We start from the raw sequence: 23,249 nt of genomic DNA, 5'->3' as shown, positions 1-23,249 counted from the left end.
TGAGGGAAGAGGAGACACTCAGAAACGCAGGCCCGGAAGCCGGGCAGGCAGCCAACGCGACACCCACTTCCCGACACCATGCCCACCCCCAGGGCGCCCTGCGCATCTCCTAACCCAGACCCCCACTGCTCAAAGAGCAGCCACCTGGGGCGTCTGTGAGAAAGGTGGGACTTCTGCCCTCCGAGATCTGAACCACGTCGGTGAGACCAGGCTGGAGGCACGCAGTTCCGGGGAGAGCCACGGGGGGGGGGGGGGGGGGGGGGGTGTGGCGGCGGGAGACGAAGGCCTCTTCTCAGGTCTGATCCGGACAATGGAGGGGGGCGGAGGGGAGGGAGCCTACGTCTAGGACCGGACGTTCTGCCCACACTCTCCACCGTTGTTCTTTCTTCTGAGTACAATGTCCTGTCTCCCCAGCCCTTTCCTTCCCTCTTGGGGTGAACGGGTCAGAATGAGGGTCATCACAGTAAATGCGCTTGCTCCTCCAAGCCTGCCACCCAAGTCTAAGGCCCCTCTCCACAAAAGCGACCCCAAGGAGCCCACCAGGGCACCTGCCTCAGCTCCTTCCCGAATATGAGAAGGTCAGCAGCGTTGTCGATGGCCCGCGACACCATCCGCTCAGCCCGATCACGGAGCTTGTGAAAGCTGTTGTAGATGTTTCGAATCAGCTCCCGGCTCATGGCGAACTGCGTCTGGATGTCGGCCGGGAGGAAGTCCTGACGGGGCGGGAGGCGGGGACAGTCGTCACGAGACAGGACAACCGTCCAGGAGCGGCGGGAGAGGAAGCAGCTCCGTCCGCCCAGCAGGTGGCCCAGCCCAGACCCCAGGCCCAGGTCACCCAGCAGTCAGCCCAGGAACCCACCCCAGACCTCCCCTCTCGTCCAAAAGGAAAACAGAAGCCAGCACCGCGTGCCCACTGCAAAAAACAGTCCTCAGGCACAACATGACGAGCGTGCTTCCTGACTGCACCAGGCAGGCCTCCAGGTTCCCTCATTTATTCCCCAAGACTGATTTCTCACCAACTTTAACATTAACTACCCATTAACACTAACTAATATTAACTACGCAGTGCTTGGAAAACAAAGTTTAGGGAATAAAATGAAGGTAATGTCTGGAGAAGTGGCTTAAGAAAGAATCATGAAAAAAGCTACCAAATAGCTACCGTCATCCTTTTGAGAAAAGGATGAACTAAATTTAAAAGTAAACCAGTGCAACCATCAATTCCCTTCTTTCCAAAGAGCAGACGACCAAGGGCACGTCCATCTGAGTCACGGAATGCCCGGGGATACGGTGCGAGGGCCTGCGGCCAGGCCCTGTGGTCAGAGGGAGCTGAGTCACACACAGGCTCAGCTGCCGAGACATCTGGGACCTTGGCCAATGGCAGCCTCCATTTCCCCATCTGTAAAATGGGCCTGGCACCCACTGTGCTTCAGATCAACTGAAACAAGGGTTAGGTGAGGAAAACACGCGACACCTCTCAGAATGACGTCTGGCGCTCAGAGAACTGCCTGACCGTGAGCCCTGCTGCTGCTCTGGGGGGAGTGAGCATCAGAACCAGGTAAGTACCTTGGCCCGAGCCGCCAGCTTGCAGTTCATGAACTCGTCTCCCACGCACTGAGCAGATTCCTTCAACTTGTTCTGCACGTCCTGCAAGGGGGGAAAGAGAAACCCTTGACCCTCAGCCAGCCGCAGAGAAGTGGGCAGGAGACCATCCGAGTCGCTGGAAGGCAGGACCCAGTCCCTCTGAGACAGCAGTGTCTCTCTGCCTGTCTCCTGCTCCACTGTTTCCCCCATTGGCCTTGACCTTTGGGAAGGCTGGTCTTCCAGACGTGGCAAAGCCCGACTTCACAACAGCACTGCAAACGGCAGCTCTGGAGAGGAGCCCTCTCTCCAGAAAAACAAAGTGCACCCACGGACCAGGGGCCGGAGCGCGGAGACAGACGAGAGACCACCAGGCCCGGGAAGGCCCCACGTGGGGCTCAGACACTGAACCTTCTTCCTCCTCTGAGCAGACCCACAGGACCAGGCCCAGAGCCTGAGCAGAGCTGACGGGCAGAGAAGGACAGCCCTGGGCATCCCACGCCCTGGCTCCGCGCTCTGCCCGCGGAAGGGGGGCTCCCTGGTAACGCCCAGCCTTCAGACGAGCCCCCACGAAGAGCCACAGAACAAACACAGGCAGAGACCCCAACACACGGCGGTGCGGGTGCAGGAAGCAGAGCGTTTCAGAGCAGAGCGTCTGCCCCAGTGCGCTCCTTCACCGAAGACGCACACGGTGCCACGGAGGTCCTGGGGACACCCGTCTGTAGGAGCAAGGGTCGCCTGACCTCCCGGCTCCCCCTCCCTCTGCCCTGAGCCACGTGGCTCCCGCCTCCCAGCACTTTCCTCCTGGCAATCAAGATCCCCGCTCCAGCCCCAGGGTTCAAGATCACAGCAAACACGCCCTGAACCTCTGGAACAGGTCCCACAAAAGGGGCTGAGCGACAGGCACCCCAGAGGGGAGGCCGCGGGATCTCTAGGGTCAAAGGCCCCTCTGGCCTCCGGGGAGGGTGCGCTAAGATGGGAGGCCAGGCGCGTGGGGAATCCGCCTCCGCGGCTCTGGGTCCGCGGCCCTGCCGTCCACTCCAGCGCGGGGAGTCCTCCGCGGGCCCCCTCTGCCCATGCCCACGAGGAGACGGTCCATGGCGAACCCCCGGTGCTGGAGAAGCACTCGGGCCTGGCCCGCGAGGCCGTCAAGGCAGCGCCTCCTCCAGCAGGGGTGTGGCCCAGCTTCCTGCTGGACCAGACGGGCCTACGGCAGCTGGAGGGAGACACGGCCGCCCCGACGCCTCCCCAGAGTCGCGGGCACGCAGAGCCCACGCCACCCGGGACACACGTCCACCCGCAGCTCTGCGGACTGCACCGAGTCCACCCCGGCCTTTCCTAAGTGCACACACCTCCACGGCGGGAGCCCCTGAACCGCGGAGCCCCCTCCCGCGGAGCAGCTTCAAACCTCGGGGGCGTGCCGAGAAGCCTGGGCTCCTCCCCCGGCCCGCCCACAGGCCGGAGCAGACGCCTCCCACGCGCCCCCGGGAGACAGCCCTGCCCATGGCTGCCCCTGCAAATAGAACGCATCGGGCCAAACCAGGGGAGTGAGCGAGCAGCGAGAACGAAAGGAAACCACTGGACAACGAAAGCCGGGCCGCCTCAGAATCCCTCCCCAGACCACCCCCCCCCCGCCACCGGGTACTCACGGGGCCGCTGAAGGACAGGAACAGCTTGAGGATCACGTCCTCGGAGAAGGGCGGGTGCCGGGCCACCAGGTTGATGAAGCGCTTCAGCGCTCGCCTCCGGGCCTCGATGAACTCCCTGTCGGCTGGGGACAGGACGCGGGTGACTGCGGGCCCGGAGCACCGCCCCCCAGGCTGGGGCTCAGGGCCCAGCGCCTCCGGCACAGAGGGCCCCCAGCCACACTTCCAGCCGGGGGCACCAGACACAGACCACAGGCTGCGGGAGAAGGCCCAGGGGCCCCCCCGGACCCCACGCCCTGCCCCCAGGGACATACCTGGGCCAGGTATCTGCGAGGAAACCCAGGAAAACCAGAGCCTGCCGGCATTAGCCAGCAGTGTCTGACCCCTCACCACAGGGCCTACAGACGCTGCTGCAACCCCCTCCTGCTGTCTCCATGAACAATATCTCATGGATCCAAGCGCAAGCTGCCTCATTTGGGTTAAGCGTTTTCACTTTGAGGGAGGGGGAAAAAGTAAAAGCGTATGACCACACACTGAGGGTATTTCAACCTGACCACAAATGAAAACGGTGTTTTTTTTTTTTTACTTTCAACTCAGTTCAGTTCAGTCACTCAGTCGTGTCCGACTCTTTGTGACCCCATGAACCGCAGCACGCCGGGCCTCCCTGTCCATCACCAACTCCCAGAGTTTACTCAAACTCATGTCCATCGAGTCGGTAATGCCATCTAACCATCTCATCCTCTGTCGTCCTCTTCTCCTCCTGCCCCCAACCCTTCCCAGCATCAGGGTCTTTTCCAATGAGTCAGCTCTTCGCATCAGGTGGCCGAAGTACTGGAGTTTCAGCTTCAGCATCAGTCCTTCCAATGAACACTCAGGACTGATCTCCTTCAGGATGGACTGGTTGGATCTCCTTGCAGTCCAAGGGACTCTCAAGAGTCTTCTCCAACACCACAGTTCAAAAGCATCAATTCTGCAGTGCTCAGCTTTCTTCACAATCCAACTCTCACATCCATACATGACCACTGGAAAACTCACAGCCTTGACCAGACGGACCTTTGTTGGCAAAGTAATGTCCCTGCTTTTTAATATGCTATGTAGGTTGGTCATAACTTTCCTTCCAAGGAGTAACTGTCTTTTAATTTCATGGCTGCAGTCACCATCTGCAGTGATTTTGGAGCCCAAAAAAATAAAGTCTGACACTGTTTCCACTGTTTCCCCATCTATTTCCCATGAAGTGATGGGACCAGATGTCATGATCTTAGTTATAACATTTTGAAAAAGATCTTTGCTTCACACAGCAGTATAAATTATATATTACATAATGTGTGCATGCATGCCCAGTCGTGTCTGACTCTTTGTGACCCCGTGAACTGTAGCCCGCCAGGCTCCTCTGTCAATGCAATTTTCCAGGCAAGAATACTGGAGTGGGTTGCCATTTCCTCCTCCATGAAAACGGTATTTAAAGTATTACTTGGGGTAATTCCCTGGCAATCCAGTGGTTAAGATCCCAAGTTTCCACTTCAGGGCCATGGTTCGATCCCTGGTGGGAGAGCTAAGATGCCACATGCCACGCAGCATGGCCAAACATTAAAATTCTAAATCGCTGGAAGACACTGGATTAGGATATTCCCATGAAGGCCCCCGGGGCCCCATCTGCTGAAGGCTGCATGTTCACAAAGGCTGAGCACGACCCAGCCTTCGAGGTCCCGGCACGCCCCGCGGCCCCGGGCCCCAGCACACCCAGTGTTACCTCCCAGCATCCTCTTGGGCGGCAGGGCCGGCACCATGCGGTACGGGAACTTGTGCAGCAGCGTCTCGTGGAAGACCACGAAATCGTTGTAGCGGCGGTACACGCAGGACTTGAAGCGCTGTGGGAAGAGGGCGCAGAGCTCAGAGTCCTCGCCAGACACCCTCACCTTCACCACTTCCCCTGACCTGCTCTTCCCGCCACTGAACAGGACCCAGGGAAATAACACGATGAAAGGCCCTAAGTTCTCACCAGGCCTTCCCTAAGGGGGGAATCCCACACGTCCTCAATGGACGGAGACACAACCTTTACACGCCGCACAGCTCTGACTGCGCCCTTAATTAGCCACCTATTGCTCTGGATCTTCCGTAAGACGTGAGCCTCTTTACAGGCCTTTTCAGCCACACGGCAGTATCTCCCATCTGTGGGTTTCAGGTGAGGACAGCGTTCAGGGTCTGTCCTCAGCACGCACTCTCAAACAGTGCTAACACAAGCAGCCTCCTGAAAGAGACCCGACTGCCTGAAAGCAGCTCAAACGCTGAGCACCAAGACCGAGACACGGGAGACTCGTGCCTCAGACGGAACCGCCAACACACTCCACTGGGAGCCCGCCCGTGAAACACCCGCAGGCTCCACGGGACAAGCACCCCGACCCGAGTAACCTCGTCGGGGTCGAGAGTAAGCGCTCACACGAGACCCAGGCGCGAGCAGCGACCACTAAGACTCAGGACGTTACTGCAATTACTGATTAACATCACCGAGAGGAGAAGTATGAGACGGTGACACGCCGTGTGAGGCCAGGAAGAGACAAAGCTGTGGGACCAGCGAGAGGCCAGCGGTGTCCGGGGTCGGGGCGGGGCTGGAGCTCGAAGGACGGAACACAGGGGCCTTCAGGGCAGACAGGCGACAGCAGTGGGCCACGCCCTGAGGACGCCCAACAGCAGGAGCGACTCTCGGGTGAACCAGGGACTCTGTGTGACAAGCACACGTCCAAGCGGGTTCACCAGCTGGAACAAACGCTCCATCTGGTGCGGGCGCTCACTGGGGGTGGGGAACATGGGAAATCTGTTCCTTCCCCTCAATCCTGCTGTGAACCGAAAAACACATTCAACTTTTTGAACCCTTAACAGAAGGGGAAAAGTGAAGCGGTGATGGATTTTATTTTCTTGGGCTTCAAAATCACTGCAGATGGTGACTGCAGCCATGAAATTAAAAGACACTTGCTCTTTGGAAGGAAAACTATGACCAACCTAGACAGCATATTAAAAAGCAGACATCACTTTACCAACAAAAGTCCATCTGGTCAAAGCTATGGTTTTTCCAGTAGTCATGTATGGATGTGAGAGCTGGACCATAATGAAGGCTGAGCGCTGAAGAACTGATGTTTTTGAACTGTGGTGTTGGAGAAGACTCTTTGAGAGTCCCCTTGAACTGCAGGAAGATCAAATCCATCAATCCTAAAAGAAATCAACCCTGAATATTCATCGGAAGAACTGATGCTGAAGCTGAAGCTCCAATACTTGGGTCACCTAATGAGAAGAGATGACTCATTGGAAAAGACCCTGATGCTGGGAAAGACTGAAGGCGGGAGGAGAAGGGGACGACAGAGGATGAGATGGTTGGATGGCATCACCAACTCAATGGACATGAGCTTGAGTAAGCTCCGGGAGACAGTGAAGGACAACGAAGCCTGGCGTGCTGCAGGCCAGGGGGTCACGAAGAGCCGGACACGACTGAGCGACTGAACGATGAGAACCCTTAGGCTGTAAAGCGCACAGAGGTGACCAGGCGGCTGCCTGTGCCACCTGCCGGGCCCAGTGCCACGTCTGCACTGACCACGACTCCACCACGTGTGCAAGCAGGGGGCGCAGCCTGGTGAGCCCCCCAGCTCCGGCCCCAAGGCCCCATCCTCAGCAGGCTCACCCCCTCGCCAACACTTCAGGAGGCAACCTGGGCAGATTGGCCTCCTCCTGAAAATGCTCACCGTGAGGTCATCGGCTGACTTAGGAAACAGGCCGTTAAGTGAGACCGAAGACAAGGCCGCTGTCAGTAGGGCAGTGAGTCACGCACGCGGGTGCCCGGCCCCCGGGTGACGCGGCCCCCGAGGCAGCACTGGCGCCTCCACCCCTGCTGCGGCCGCAGATGCCAGGCGGCGGTGGTGCCCGCCAGCAACGCTGTCCTCGAAACAAGGGAGGGCCTCCTTCCCTCACTGACCTCAGCCGCCTCCCTCGGCAGTGGCACTGACCAGTGTCAGAGCAAAGTTTAGTTCCAGGCTCCCCTCATCGTGGCTTCAAAGCACAGTGAGGCAAAAATGCTGCAATCCTTCACTTCCACAGAACAGCCGTCCGCCCTGGGGGACCTGCTCCCGTGTGCCCACGTGCCTTTCTGCCTGGATGATGATCGTGACACTGCCCTGGCCTGAGCCCTCCAGGGCTGCGACCCAAGTCTGTAACCCGGCTGGCTCTCAGCGCTGGGGTGGTCACTCTGACCCTACGAGATCCCCCCTGCTCCCCCCACTACACACACACACACACGTGCTCTTAGTTCACCAATGACTTCATCTCCAGGATAAAGAATAAAAGCTCCCATCAAAACACGTCCCAACTGAACTCGATGACAGGCAAAGGACAAAAGATCAACACTGCTGACGCCATCGGACAGCCCGCGCACGGCCACCCCGGGGCCAGGTGTCCAGCACCCGACTCACTCTGACCTTGGGGCACCCCTGATGGGGACGCAGCACCCTCTGGGGATGAGCTCCCCACACCAGTCCCGCCCGCACACTTGATCTGCGGTGCGGGGTCCACACTCTACTTCCCAGGGGCTGCCCAGCACTGCAGGACCACCCAGGGCCAGCTTGTCTGGGCCAGAGCCCAACCGAGCGTTCCGAGAGGCAGGATCCCAGGGCCCAGGGATGAGAAGGGTGGGCGGGTGCCTGAGCGAGGGGCAGTGAGCCAGAGCCAGACGCACGGGCATGCGCTGGGGGGTCTTCCCTCCACCCCCCCACCCCCACGCCCGCAGGTACCTGGCTGGACACCTCATACTCCACGTGCTTCAGGAACAGGCCCTTCTTCTCTGGGACGAGCTCCACCTGCACGGCGTCCCTGGCCAGCAGCTCCTGCAGCGTCAGCGACAGCAGCAGCGGGTTCCCCGGTGGCACCTGCATCCGACCGGCGTCCAGGGCCCTGGGCTCGCTGACCGGGGGCACTGGCGAGTCTGCGGAGAGAAGGTGAGCACCGCGGCTCAGCCTGGAGGCCGCCCCGCCGCCCCCGCCTGCTGGCTCAGCACGTGGACCCCAGCCACGTCACCCGACCAAGCCCGGTCCTGGCCCAGGTCTGGCTCATTCATTCGAGCCGGGCGTCCGCTCGGGGCCACGTCCTCCCCTCATGAACCAGCAGGCCGTGACTCAGCACGTACACCCCCACATCCAGGACCAGGCAGGTCTAGTTTTCCACCTGGGCAGAGGAAAAGGAGTGCCATGTTTGCAAGCTACATGCAAAAAACAAGGTTTTTCCTTTTCTCCGGGGTCAAGTAAAGGGTTAAAAGATAAGAAACAGGGCCCATTTCTCCGTGAGCAGGCGCTTCCACAATCAATGCACTCTGCCTTCTTGCCAACCCAGTCACCCTAATGTGTAAAAACCGGCATGTCTGCTTTAGCCCGGCGCCCGCTGAGTTGGGCTCCTTCTCATACAAACCAAAGCACTGAGCCCTAACACTCCGCCTTCCTTAGACACGAGAAGTCACCCACGTGTCATTCATAGGGCAGGCAAAGACAAATCAGAGGTTTTATGTCCAACAAGCTGCCAGCAAACAAACAAGAAAATCCTGTTAGAAGGTCAGTTTGGTTTTTAGTACAAAGAGTTTAGAACTTTAAGAGAAAAACATTCTTTTCGGTTAAGAAAAAAGAATAAAGGTTAAGGTGTCCCTCGGGGGAAAGCTCTTTTCCCAGGAAACACTGCTGTAAATAAACAGGACAAACTGTCTATCTCCATCTCCTCGATCTTCAGCAGCGCGGCTGTGCCACTTCACAGGACTGACTGTTTCAATGCAAGATTCTGGTTTACATGCTCATACAGAATTATGAGGGTTATCTCCATCTGTGAAATCACTTAGCATTATTTTAGGATTCAAAATACAGCGGCCTTGAATTGACCTTAAAGATTAAGAAAGCAAGCAAGGGCTTAATGTGTACGCAGGAACCCCCAAGGGCCTCAAAACTCCGCACAAAAGCTCAATACTGCGTGCTCTAAGGCGCGGAGCTCCCCAGGGAGGGCAGAGACTCCAGGGACCCAATAACCCACCAGGAGCAGGAAGACAGTGTTAGCAACTCACTCATATTTTCTATCTCTTCCTCTTTAGATTACACTATAATGCACATAGGCGGTGTCCCTGGTGGCTCAGTAGTAAAGAATCTGCCTACAATGCAGGAGACGGAGGTTCGATCCCTGGGTCAGGAAGATCTCCTAGAGGAGGAATAAAGTCCCCAGTATGCTTACCTGGAGAACCCCATGGACAGAGGAGCCTGGTGGGCTATAGACCATGGGGTCGCAGAGAGTCGGACGCGACTGAGAGATCGAACTGCAGCAGCAGCAGCATGCATGTAACAGAAGAGCACACACGCAACTCACTAAAATATTCATGTGCAGATGTGTGAGTGTGCGGATGTGTGTGCGAGTGCGCAAATGTGTGTAAAAGTGTGTGAGAGTGTGCAAATGTGTGTATGAGTGTGCACACATATGCAATGCATGTGGGTGTCTGGGTGTGTATATGTACGAGTGAGTATATGTGCAAGAGTGTGTGTACATGAGTGCATGTGGTGTACATAGGAATACGAGGAGTGTGCATACGCATGAGTGTATGTGTGTATAAGTGTGTTTGAATATACATGAACATGTGCACATACGTGTATGGCTGTGTGCAAGAATGCATATGTGTGTGCATGTGAATATGAGGGGTGTGTGTTTATAAGTATATACGTACATATGTGCACACGCATGTACGACTGTGTGCATGAGTGCATGTATACGCACATATGAACATAGGAGTGTGTGTGTACAGATGTATGAGTAAATATGTGCACCTGTATGCATGACTGTGTGCATGAGTGCATGTATATGCACATGTGAATACAGGAGTGTGAATACAGTACACACAGTATGTGTGTACTTGTGTGTATACGTATATGTATGAGTAAATATGTGCACATGCATATATGACTGTGTATACATGAGTGTGTGTACATGAAGTATATATATGGGGGGCTGTCCCCAACAATGAATCCCCAGTGCCTTAATGGTTAAAAACATGTGGAGACCACAGCTATAGAAGGCACCTGTTCTCCCAAGTCATCTCAGGAGCCCAGCCCCTTTCCAAGGAAAAACACTCTGATGGCCTTAAAACTGTGTTTACACAGTCTCCTTGAGGACCACAAGAACCCTCAAGGAGCCAACAAGCATTTCTTAAGCACCAGCTCAAGGGAACATGGTGATGAATAAGACAGGGCCCCTGAGCTCATTAATTCGTCCACACAGCAAACCGCTATGAGTGTCCACCACTGCCAGGCACAACCTATAAACATCCAAACTCAAGGGAGAATGGAAATCAGGCCATGATTACCCTAAAAGTGCCCTGGGAACAAGACACAGCCAGGACGCAAACCCAGGAGAGCGGGAATTGCCTCGCTCTGTACTCAGGTGCTTCTGGGCACAAGGGGGTCGGGGAGTCTGGCACACAACAGGGGCTCAAGGAACGTTTGCTGAGTGACTCTCTACTGATATTTACTGTATTTCTAGGAGGGAAAACCAACACTCTGAAACAAAGCAAAATCTTCAACTAGAACAAAGAATGTGTGGGAAAACAGTAAACAATAAAGCTAAAAAAGTAATGGGGGAGAATCTTTTTATCAGAGAAAATACCTGCAAATGATATATCTAATAAAGGGCTTGGATCTGGAATATACAAAAAAAAAAAACTTACAACTCAGTTAAAGCACAAATAATGCAATTTAAAAACCAGCAAAGGGTCTGCAATAGACATTTCTCCAAAGATGTACAAATGGCCAGGACGTGCACGAGAAGAGCCTCAGCACCGTGAACCATCACAGCCCGACGCCCTACGCCACCTCTAATTTACAAAGAAAAACAAGCTTACAATGAGTGTTGGGGAGGATGTGGAGACCCCTCACGCACGCTGCAAGTGTGTGAATGGTGAGCTGCCTTCAAAAGCAGCCTGGCAGCTCCTCAGAATGTTAGCAAGAGTTACTATACGACCCTGCAATTTCACTCCTAGGTACACACTCAGGGTAAACAAAAATGTGTGTCCACAAGAAGACCTGTAGACAAATGTCCACAGCGGCACTGTTCGTAAGAGCCAAACAGGAAGAATCCAAACGTCCATCAACTGAATGGATAAACAAAAGTGGTGCACGCACACAATGGAGGAGGAGGAAGTAACAACCCAGCCCAGGACTCCTGTCTGGAGAATCCCACGCACCGAGGAGCCTGGCCGGCTACAGTCCATAATAGGGTCACAGAGTCAGACACGACTAATGGATGAACCTTGAACACAGGATAGATAGCAAGTGAAAAGAAGCCAGTCATGAAAGACCACATGTGAGATGATTCCATCTACATGAAACACCAAAACACGTAAATGTGCAGAGACAGACAGCAGCATGGTGCTTCCATAGGGCTGAGGGCTGGGGGGTGGGGATGGCTGATGAGGAAGAATGGGTGTCTTCCGGGGCTGAGGAAATGCTCTGAAACCGACTGTGCTGATGGCTGCACGGCGGGAAATACACTAAAGACCACTGTGTTACACGCTTTAAATGAGCAAACTGCTGGGATGTAAATAGTAAATGTATAAAGTCTTTATGTATAAGAGGCAGGTGACATCAGCAGGAGAGGCAGAGTGTGCGTGTGTCCCTCGGTCGTGTCCGACTCCTCTGTGACCCCATGGGCTGCGGCCCACCAGACTCCTTTGTCCATGGGACTCTCCAGGCAAGAATACTGCAGTGGGAAGCCCTTCCCTCCTCCAGGGCATCTTCCTGACCCAGGAATAGCACCCAGGTCTCCTGCACTGCAGGCCAATTCTTTACCATCTGAGCCACCAGGGAAGCCCATAAAATGCAGGTGACATCGGCAAGAAAGGCAGAGTCAGGATCTCCAAAAACCCTCTGCTCCACAAAAGCAATGAGGACAAAGGCAAAAATCGTCAGAATCTGCTTTCTCGGAACACTGGAAAGTGACCAAAGGCTTGCGACAACCCAGAGCACATCTACTGACGCAATAATGAGTTAAGTCACAGTGAGGTCACAGAGCAGTAGGCTGGGCCTTCGCCCAGTGACCGCAGCTCCTGAAAGAGGGAGAGACTACGAAGCCACGGACACAGCCAGGAGGCCACGTGGCAACACAGGCAGGGCGGCTGCAGGCCCAGGGACACCCCGCTGGCCGGCCACCCCCGGGAGCCAGATGGGCAGAGAAGGATCCTCCCCAGGAGGGCTCAGGGCAGAAGACCGGGCCAACACCCTGACCTCCAGCTTCCGGCCTCCAGAGCTGTTTCAGGCCACCCGGTCTGTGGCACTGTCTCACGGCAGCCGCAGGACGCTCACACCAGAGATGCTCTGTTATTTAAAGTGTCCAGTTTCAACGAGAGCCTCTAAGACACGCAAAGAAACAAGAAAGTGGGGCCAAACACGGGAGAGGAGATGGACACACAATCGACAGAAACCGTCCTTGAAAACCCAGGTGCTGGGACTATCAAAGACCTTACATCTGCTATCTAAAACATGTCCAGAGGACTAAGGGAACCACCTCTAAAGAACTAAAGAAAAGCATGAGAACAACACCTCACTAATAGGGAATATAAAAAAAAAATCAGAAATTATAGAAGAGAAGGAGATAAAAATTCTGGAGCTGAAAAGTTCAATAAGAAATAAAAAATTCACTAGAGGCTTAACAGCAGATATGAGTGGAAAGGAGGAAGAATCAGCAATTGGGAAGACATGTCAACTGACATCTCCAGTCTGATGGACAGGAAGAGAAAAGGACGTAGAAAAATTAATAGCTCCTCAGAGACCCAAGGGATACAGCAAGCATACCAACATAATCCTAGCAAGAATCCCAAAAGGAGGAAGGTTTAGAAAAGATGCTTGAACAGATAATGGCTCAATTTGATTTAAACATCCAAGAACTCAAAAAAATTCCAACTTGGATAAATTCAAAGGGCTTCACGCTTAGACGCATCATAAACTGTTCACAGTGGACAAAGAGAAAATCTTGAGAACACCAGGAGGGAAATGACTTGCCAAATACAAAGGATTCCTTTCAAGATTCACAGCTCACTCCTCACCAGAAACCACACAGGACAAAGGGAGGTGGGAGATCAGAGTCAAAGTGCCAGAAATTCCACACCCGGCACGACTATCCCGCAAAACAGCAAAGGACATCCTGAGACACTCCCGGTGCCTGAAACTGGTAAGGTTCCTCACCAGCAGCTCTTCCCTACAAGAAACGAATGTGGAGATTCCTTAAAAAACTGGAAATAGAACTGCCATGTGACCCAGCAATCCCACTCCTGGGCATACACACCGAGGAAACCAGATCTGAAAGAGACACATGTACCCCAATGTTCATTACAGCACTGTTTATAATAGCCAGGACATGGAAGCAACCTAGATGCCCACCAGCAGACGAACGGATAAGGAAGCTGTGGTACATATACACCATGGAATATTACTCAGCCGTTAAAAAGAATACATTTGAATCAGTTCTGATGAGATGGATAAGCCTGGAACCCATTATACAGAGTGAAGCAAGCCAGAAAGATAAACACCAATACAGTATACTAACGCATATATAAGGAATTTTAAAAGATGGTAACAACAACCCTATATTCAAGACAGAAAAAGAGACACAAATGTACAGAACAGACTTTGGGACTCTGTGGGAGAAGGCGAGGGTGGGATGTTCTGAGAGAACAGCATTGAAACAAATATACTATCAAGGGTGAAACAGATCACCAGCCCAGGTTGGATGCATGAGACAAGTGCTCAGGGCTGGTGCACTGGGAAGACCCAGAGGGATGGGATGGAGAGGGAGGTGGAAGGGGGAATTGGGAAGGGGAACACATGTAAATCCATGGCTGATTCACGTCAATGTATGGCAAAAACCACTACAATATTGTAAAGTAATTAGCCTCCAACTAATAAAAATAAATGGGAAAAAAAAGAAAAGAAACGAATCCCCAGGAACTAATGAGGCACACCAGTAACCATATCAGTAAGGATTAAAGACAGCACTCATGTATTTCTTTATTTGCAATTCTTTTTCCTGGCTGATTTTAAAGACAACTGTATAAAAGCAACGAGTGTAAGTCTGTTTTGATAGGGAACAACTTATACAGATGTAATCTGTGAGACAGGAAAGACCCCGATGCTGTGAGAAATGGAAGGCACCAGGAGAAGGGGGCGGCAGAGGATGAGACGGTGAGATGGCATCACTGACTCAACGGACACGAATCTGAGCAAACTCTGGGATTAATGGAGGACAGAGGAGCCTGGCGTGCTGCGGTCCGTGGGGTTGCAGAGTCAGACAGGACTTAGCGGCTGAACAAAAGCAACGATTCGTAAAAAAAAAAAAAAAAAAAGCAACGATTCATATGACGGCAGCACAGGAAGGGGAGAGGGCGCAGAAGCGAGAGGTCTCTATATTACTGAAATCAAATCTTATTAATCCAAGGCAGCCTATTACAAACACAGAAGCTATAACTCCCATGGCAATCACCAAGAAAATAACCCCCCAAAAGTATAATACCCGAAACAATGTAGGGAGGTAAATGGAACACTGGAAAAAAAAAAAAAAAAAAACTTAATGTAAAAGAAAGCTGTAACGAAAGAAGAGGAAAAAATTAAATTAATGGGGGGAAAGATCATTGAAAGAGCACCAGGAGGTCTCTATTTAAAATTTTATATGATAAAAACACACGCTTAATAGAGAAAACTTCATGATTTTCCTGATGATTAAAATAAAACAATGTCCTGAGAAGGAAGGTAAGCTCAGTAATGATTAGCAAATGACCACATGCTGAAGAACCCGAACTTTGATCGCTGAAGGATTTAAAACACAAAGACACATTTTAAATCAAAGACATTACTCTCAACCGCCTTGAGAACAACCCCTTCCTTATGTTTGAATCATAAGAAAGCCACGATTCCGAACATCAATTTGCTAAACTAGGACAGCCATATATTCCAAGAAAAAACATTTAAGAACAAAAAAGAAGAGAAAGGTGCCATTTCCAACAGGCTCGCTGTCATGTGACGGACCACACGCTGCAGACGGGGCAGAGGGCAGAGCGAAGATTCCGGTCTCCCCCAGGGGTCAGCGTTACGTTCACCAGGAGGCCTCTCCTCAAACGGAGCCTCCGAAGCCAGTCTGAGCCGCCCCACAAGACCAGCTGAGATGGAGGGAAGGACATGAACCCCATAAGAGCAGCTGAGATGGCTGGAAGGACATGAGTCTGAGCAAACTCCCCAAGACAGCGAAGAACAGAGACGTCTGGCATGCTTCAGCCCGTGGGGGTCACAAAGAGTCAGACGTGACTTAGCGACTGAACAACAAGAAGACCAACGTCTGGAAGAGGCACCACCCGCTGACCCAGCCCCCACAGGTGGAACAGCCCAGACGAGAGGGGCCGGTCAGGCCCGGGCTCACGGCGGTGGACAGAGCCTGGCTGTGACCACAGGCAGACAGCGGCTCAATTCCAGCCTCCAAGCCCGCAGTATGTGGCTGGCGAGTGACTGCCTCTGAGCCTTCTGTTCACAGTAAAAGGCAGCAGAGACGCCCACACTGGGCCCTGCGTCCCCACTGGGGCCTTAGGGACCGCAGCATCCCGATGGGCCCTTCCAAGACCGTCCCCCACCCTCCCCACTCCGACCCTTCCACACAGAACTGCTCCACGTGGGGTCCCCTGGCGGCGGAAGCCCTGACCTTGAACAGCCTGGAGCCCGGGCCTGACGCCGGCCGGGTGGGAGCGCGTGCTACGCTCACTCAGCAGACTAGGAACTCTCGGGAGTGGAGCCCCTGCACTCTGGGCGGGGCGGGCGTCCAAAGTGCCTCCGGGAGCCGCGTTTGAGCTGTGCTGTCTCGTTCCGTTCTCATAAGGGCCAACCGAGCGGGCAGGTGTCAGCCCGAGGCACTTGGCCTGTGGGCCTGAGAGCCGCTCGCTCCCCGGCCCTGCATCAGGACGGTGGGCGGCTTCGTCTCCGCACTGGACCTCTTGCTCTGCTGGCCCCGGGGTGACACTGATGGGAGCTGAGCCACTCCCAGGCCAGCCACCCACACCGCGTGCCCTCCTGCCGCTCGACGAGGGACCGCCTCCGGGGAGGACGCAACTCCATCCAGACCCGCGCTCCCGGGACGCTCCAGGTCTGACGATGCTCCTGCTCAGTCGTGTCCGACTCTTCGAGACCCCACGGACCGCAGCCCACCAGTAGCCCGCCAGCCTCCTCTGTCCACGGGATTCTCCAGGCAGGAACACTGGGTTGCCACACCCTCCTCCAGAGGTTCTCCCTGACCCAGGGATCGAACGCACATCTCCCGCATTGCAGGCAGATTCTTCACCACTGAGCCACCTGGGAAGCCCAGCAAGCGCCAGGTCGTTTAGCCACAAATCAGAGCAATGGAACTCGAGACCCACGCCCGGACCAACGATCCACCCAACACACCGCCGGAATCTTCAGGCAGTAACTCTGACACTGGGAGGCACCCCGAGAGGCCAGCCCTGCAGGTCCTATGAGCAGCTAAGAGCTGGGGGCCCTGACTCCCACACAAAGCTCTGGGAGGCCAGCGAGGTCTGTCCCACACGCACCTCTGCTTTATCTGGCAGCCCTCAGCAAATGCTGAGGACGCGGGGCCACCAGCGGGAGAGCCTCTCACGGGGTGGGGGGGCAGCCAGCCTGCCGCCCCACACCCTTCACGCTGGCTCTGGGGAGTGGCTCTGAGCACCCCAGAACCGCCTAAGCCCGCTCAGCCCCGCCTCCCCCAGGGGTCTCCCCATGGGCAGACAGCCCCTCAGTGTACAGTGGCAGCCACTGGGGGGTCACATGGCCCCCAAAGGCAGCCAGTGGCGGGAGGTCCCCACCGTCTCCACTGGGCAGCAGGGGGACGTGTCCTCTGATGGACTCCAGGTTCGGGGTTCCCCTCCTCTGTCCACCGCGGCCACGGTCCAGCGGGACACAGCTCGGTGACAGCAGAAGCCTCCAGAGTGAGCGCCGGGTGTCAGGGTTATCCTCGGGCCCGGCCGCGCTCAGGTGTGGAATGAATGGTTAAGATCGCTACTGTCGAAAGAAACAGACAAAATCCAGGGAGAGGACGTGGAGGACGGCCGGTGGGACTGTAAAACTCGGTGCTGCTGCGACAGAGAACGGAGCAACAGTTCCTCGTAAAGTTACACAGAGACTCGCCAGAGAACCCAGCAATTCCACGTCTGGGTCTATACCCAAAAGAACTGAAAGCAGGAACGAGAAGCCGTGGTCGCACAGCCAGGATCACGGCAGCCGAAGGGGAACTGCCCAGTGTCCGGGCTTCCCCAGCGGCTCAGTGGAGAAGAACCCATCTGCAATGCACGAGCCGTGGGTTCAATCCCTGGGTCGGGAAGACCCCCTGGAGGAGGAAATGGCAACGTGCTCCAGTATTCTTGCCTGGAGAATCCTGTGGACAGAGGAGCCTGGTGGGCTACAGTCCATAGAGCAGCAAAGAGTCAGACACAACTGAAGTGACTTAGCACCCAAGTGACCACTGACGGATGATGGATCAGCCAAGTGCAACTTGTCCACACAATGGAACAGTGCTCAGCCTGAAGAAGTAACCAACTACTGAACCTGCTACATCACGGAGGAACCTGGAGGATGTCACGCTCAGTGAGATGAGCCAGACGCAAAGACAAGTGGTGTGTGATTCCACCCTCACGAGGTTCCCAGAACGAAGTCACAGAAAAAGAAAGTAAAAGTGGGGGGTGTTATCGGGGGCTGGGGGAGAAGAGGCCGGGAGTGAGTGCTCGGCGGGCAGTTTCAGCTATGTGGGCTGAACCTGTAGACTCGGACAGTATCCACAGACACGGCAGAACAAACGTGCTCACCACCGCGGAAGGCACACCCAGCAACGGCTAAAGCTGCATGCTACGCGTATTTCACACGTGAAAACACTCAGAGTGCTGCCCGCCCCCGAGAGTCTAGGGTGGGGCCTGAGGGTCTGAGTTTCTCACGATTTCCCAGGTGACGCTGCTGGTCACAGGGCCTCTGTGGAGAACCGCGGTCACGGGGCCTGGGGTCCAGACCCTCACCTAAAACAAGCGGATGCTCACGGGATGAAGGACATTTCGGATGACAACGTTTCCACCAAAACAGCATGAAACGGGGTCAGCAGACACCTTCCGTGTTCAACCTGAATGTTCCTTCTCAGACTCACGAAACTGCTTCAACCTTTGGGAACGCTGAGCTATTCTGCTGTTCTGAAATTAACAAACTGTTCTCAGGAAATGGAAGCAGAAGTCTCCGCATCCTTATCACGGCCACGGCCTCAGAAATCAGAATTCAGCAGCTCTGTGGCCAGGGAACGTCAGGAATGCACCCCCCCCCCCCCGCCAATGCCAGGAAACAGAGCCCCCCGCCCCCGCCCCGTCTGTGGTCAGCTCGCCTCAAAAAGTGATGTCACCACTCAGCTCTTCATTATCCGTAACTCAGGAGCTCCAACAAACTGTGCATGGCCTCAATTTCATTAAATTCAAGGTTCACTTTTCTTTCAGCGACTTATTTTATTAACATCACAATATATTAACATATAGAAAACCCTCCAACCCAACAATCTATGAATATCCAGTCACTGTGTGCATTCTTCTCCACATGTGCAGAGTTGTAATATGACACAATTTTCAAGTATGTTTCCAAGTTTCCATGACCACATTTCTCTTTCAACTTTTCTGTAAAAGCAAAAACCTTCCTAATTCCTAGCCACTCATACAACCACCATGAACAGGCTCACTTCCACGGTGCCCTGCTGCTGCAACGCCCATGCTCAGCTGTGTCCTACTCTGCGACCCCAAAGACTGTAGCCCACCAGGCTCCTCTGTCCATGGGACTCTCCAGGAAAGAACCTGGAGTGGGCTGCCTTGCCCTCCTCCAGGGGATCTTCCCTGCCCAGGGATCAAACCCATGTCTCAGGTGTCTCCTGCATGCGTTACACACAAATTTTTCACCCCTTGAGCCATCGGGGGAATGTTATGTAACTTTTAAATGGACACATTTTTGTTGTGAAGAAATACTTCAAACAAACTTGAAAATATAGAAAATATCAGAACCCGTGTATCCACCGAGATTTCACTCAAGAGGACACGGTGCCATATTCTTTGCTGAAAAAAAATTTAAATAAAACATTACAGATGCACACACCATCCTCCCAACCCTGTTTCCTATTCCAAAGTCACCGCCATCCCAGAGTGGATGGGCGAGGTTTGTGCACTTTCTCTATATAAGTTTCCGGAAAGTACCTGTTCATCCTGTACTTCATTACAGAGAATAAACACACAGCTAGTTTCTTTTCCCAATGGCTGTGAAAACCTTTTCAGCTGAAACAGGGCGTGCTGACAGAGAAGAGAACGTCTCACACCGCTCACTGCAGGGAGCTCTCACAGCGCAGCAGCGCCCGGACAGACACCCCTCACGCGGCTCCTCCCCCGGGCAGAGAACGCTAGAGCCTCCGGGCAGCTCCGCCGGGCTTACACCACACTCGGGGCTGCGGGTCGGCCAGAGCCCCGCTCACTCTGCGCCCACCGGGCGCCTGGGCGGTTCCACACGCCGCTGCCAAGGACAGGCCAGCACCCTCGTGTGGGCGGCACATGTGTGCGTTCCTGCTGGGTCCGTTCCCAAGAGTGAGATCACTGCGTCCTGGGGCTCCGTGAGCGCCGCTCAGCAAACCCCCGTTCTCCCAGCGGCTGAGCCAGCTGCACCGGGGTCCCGGCGCCTCAGGCGCTGGCCCATGCTCACTACTTCCCGAGCGCCTGAACCCACCCTTCCAGAAGGCCCCTGACTCTCTAACGCCGTCTGCAGCCCACCTGCTGTTTTCTCTTGGTTTCCCTCCTTGTACGTTCTGTCTCTCTGAAGTTATTAAGACTGCTGCCTGCAGACATTGCGTAATGACCTAGGGACAGAACTAAAGGCCACTTAGCCGTACCCCGGCTAACTGCTCTCTGCTGTTAAAAGCAGCATGAAGAACACTGCCGTGCACAGAGTACTCTGCTCTGTTTTTCATTCTCTCCGTTACAATCAGTTCCTGGAGAATTCTACACTTTTTCCTGCTAACAGACACTTCCCCGAATGGCTTTTATCCGCCCACATGAGCCACACCGCATCGCTCACACACCTCTTCAGACATCACAGTCATCTGAGCCATCTGTGTGTGTCTCCTAGCAGCATCGAAGAAAAAAAGAGAGAGGGCTTTCCTGGGGGCTCAGGGGTTAAGAACCCGCTTGCCCATGCAGGGGACACGGGTTTGATCCCCGATCCGGGAGGATCTCACGTGCTGTGGAACAACTAAGCCCGTGGGCCACGACTACCGCGCCCGTGTCGAGAGCCCAGGAGCCCCACCCATCGCGCCCGTGTGCCCGAGAGCGCGAGCTGCCCAGCTAGAGGAGCCCGAGCACCCCCACGCAGAGGAGGCCCCGCTCCCGCAACTAGAGCAAAGTCTGCACGGCAACGCAGACCCCGCACAGCCATAAATAAACAAAGGAAATGACTTTTAGAAAAAGAAGAACGAACTAAAGCTTCCTAAGTGAGGATCATAATGACAGCCCATCAGCAGAACAGCTCTTAGCGGGAAGTTTCCTCACCTCCAGCACCGCCCGCCCCGAACATTCACTTCTTCAGCCGGGAAAGGCTCCTGCCCTCCTGGGCCGCCTCTCCGGCCACACTGGCTTCTTCCCGCGCTGCCCCTGAACACAGCTCACGCCTGCTGCCTCTTTGGCCAGGGTCCCCTTCCCCAGAAACCCACCAGGCCACCTCCTGGAAACTCGGTCCCACGTCGCTCTCAATGATGCTTCCTCGGTGACAGCAAGCTGCACCCTAACCACCCCCCAGCCAGAGCGCCCACCGGCATCCCACTCGCCTCGTCCACCAAATACCGTCCACCTCCACGGCGAGAACAGAGCCCACGAGCGCAGCCTGTGTTTACTCTGCTCCCAGCTGGCAGCCCGGTGACGAAGAACAGGGTCCAGCAGAGAGGAACGGCCCAGGAAGCATCTGTCAGCGCAAAGCGGGAATCCAACTCCCACGAGCAAGGCCGCGCGGAGCAGTCAAGGCCTGCTGTGCCTGGGGACAGGTGGGACGCCCCCCGCCCCCCCCCCACACCCCACAGCACTCAGGCCTCCCTGGCGGCAGGAACCCTGCCTCGGTGAGCTGCAGCGAGAGGAAGAGCTGCTCACACAGGGCGGCCGTCACCAAGCACGGCCACAGAGAGCCCTGAGCAGCGACAGCCTCACCCTGGCGGGTCTGCACCCCACCACGGCCTCTCTGCCAACCTGCGTCTTATCTGTTTATCTGCCCCAAAGAATATGAGACAAAAACCCTGATTCTATAAAGCTCCATTGGCCCAATCTCCACCACAAGAAAAGGATGTTTTCCACCTTCCTGCAAAGGTTTAAGTGCTTTTGTGTGTGCAAGCTCAGTCACTCGGTCGTGTCCGGCTCTCTGTGACCCCAGGGACTGTACCCCGCCAGGCTCCTCTGTCCCTGGGATCTCCCAGGCAGGAACATTGGAGTGGGCTGCACTTCCTTCTCCAGGGGTCTTCCCGACCCAGGGCTCAATCGCATTGCAGGCAGATTCCTTACCTTCTGAGACACCTGAGAAGCCATTAGGCGTTTGTATATTTTGCTTCACATATTTGTCTATAACAACCAACCTCTCAAGGTCCCTCCAAGCCCTCTGTACTTACTAGCTGGGAATTTCCGAATCGAGTCCCCTCCAGCCTCAGGAGCTGGACGCAGACGTGCTTCACCAGGGATGCGCCCCGAGCGCCCGTTGGAGTGTCTGGTCTTCGAGCTCTCGGGCTGGCCTGAGCGTCCTGGCCGAGCTCCTCCTAACCCACCTGGCTCACAGGCTTCCCACACACACCACGCAAACCCCTCAGGGAGCTCTCACTCCCTGATCCTGCCCAGCACAGGAGGGGCACACACCATGTGAATCCCAGGAGCTCTGCATGATGACGGACAGCCAGGTTCCCAGAGAACACCAGCAGGCACCGTCCCCACACCAAACACAACTCACCCAAGACGGATCACGGCCCCAAACGTCAGAGCTAAAACTATAAAACTCTCAGCAGAAAGCACAGGAGCAAATGCCTGTGACCTTGGGTCACACAAAGCCTTCCTAGATATGACCCCAGAAGCACCAGCAAAAGAAAACAGACCAACTGGACTTCATGAAAATCAGAAACTGCTGGGAATTTCCTGGTGGTCCAGTGGTAAGGACGCAGCACTTTCTCTGCCAGGGCCAGGTCGATCTCTGGTTGGGGAACTAAGATCCAGCAAGCCACAGAGCACAGCCAAACAACAACAACAACAAAAAAGAACAAAAACCAAAAACCTAGTGCTATAAAAAATCATCAAGAAAGTGAAAAGACAATCCACAGAATATGGACAAAACTATGCATCCAATAAGGGACTTGCGCCTAAAATACATAAAGAAGACATAACTCAAGCTTTTAAAGAAGACATTAATTTTAAAGGTTGGCAAGTGATCTGAATAGACATTTCACCAAAGGAGACGTACAGAAGGCCAAGAGGCACGTGAAAAGAGGTCCAACCCCTCGGGACCCGACCCACTGGGGTGGCTGGAGTCAGAAAGGCAGGCAGTGACAAGCGCTGGCAAGGTCGTGGAGAACCTGGAACCCACACACTCAGCGGTGAAAGAGCCCGGCAGCCAACCTCAGAAGGTCAAACACGGGCTGTGAGCCGATGACTCCACTCCTAGGTGGATGCCCACGAGAAGTGAAACACCACGTCCACCCAGCAGGCGGAGGGACGCTGGCGTCAGTACCAGTCACAGCAGCCAAGACACGGGAACAACCCAGACGTCCGTGGACTGACGCACGAATCAGTAAACTGTGAATTATCCACACGATGGAGTATTAGTCAGCCATAAAAAGAAATACTGATTCAAGCTACAACACAGATGAACTCTGAAAACACTGCTGAGTAAAAGGAGTCGTCACTAAGGCCTACGATGTTCT

At 54.7% G+C, this 23,249-nt stretch overlaps 1 protein-coding gene across 7 annotated transcripts in view; it reads right to left on the bottom strand.

Moving 5' to 3' along the window:
- SNX8 (sorting nexin 8) overlaps positions 1-23,249 on the bottom strand; it is a 39,992-nt gene that overhangs the window by 5,379 nt on the left and 11,364 nt on the right. For 4 of the 7 annotated variants that reach the window (XM_043915443.1, XM_043915446.1, XM_043915441.1 and 1 more), the window contains exons 2-6: positions 7,997-8,187; positions 4,975-5,092; positions 3,228-3,349; positions 1,564-1,644; positions 553-713 (exon numbers count right to left, since the gene is read on the bottom strand). In XM_043915443.1, coding sequence (XP_043771378.1) covers positions 553-713; positions 1,564-1,644; positions 3,228-3,349; positions 4,975-5,092; positions 7,997-8,187 — 673 coding nt within the window. Of the gene's footprint in view, positions 1-552; positions 714-1,563; positions 1,645-3,227; positions 3,350-4,974; positions 5,093-7,996; positions 8,188-8,426; positions 8,467-18,312; positions 18,497-19,515; positions 19,668-23,249 lie in introns of those variants that run through there. The other 3 variants (XM_043915447.1, XM_043915442.1, XM_043915444.1) reach the window with 3 other exon arrangements.

The sequence above is a fragment of the Cervus elaphus genome, chromosome 10 (assembly GCF_910594005.1).
Source record: "Cervus elaphus chromosome 10, mCerEla1.1, whole genome shotgun sequence".
Classification (NCBI taxonomy): domain Eukaryota; kingdom Metazoa; phylum Chordata; class Mammalia; order Artiodactyla; family Cervidae; genus Cervus; species Cervus elaphus.
This window is presented reverse-complemented; position numbering and strand designations above follow the sequence as displayed.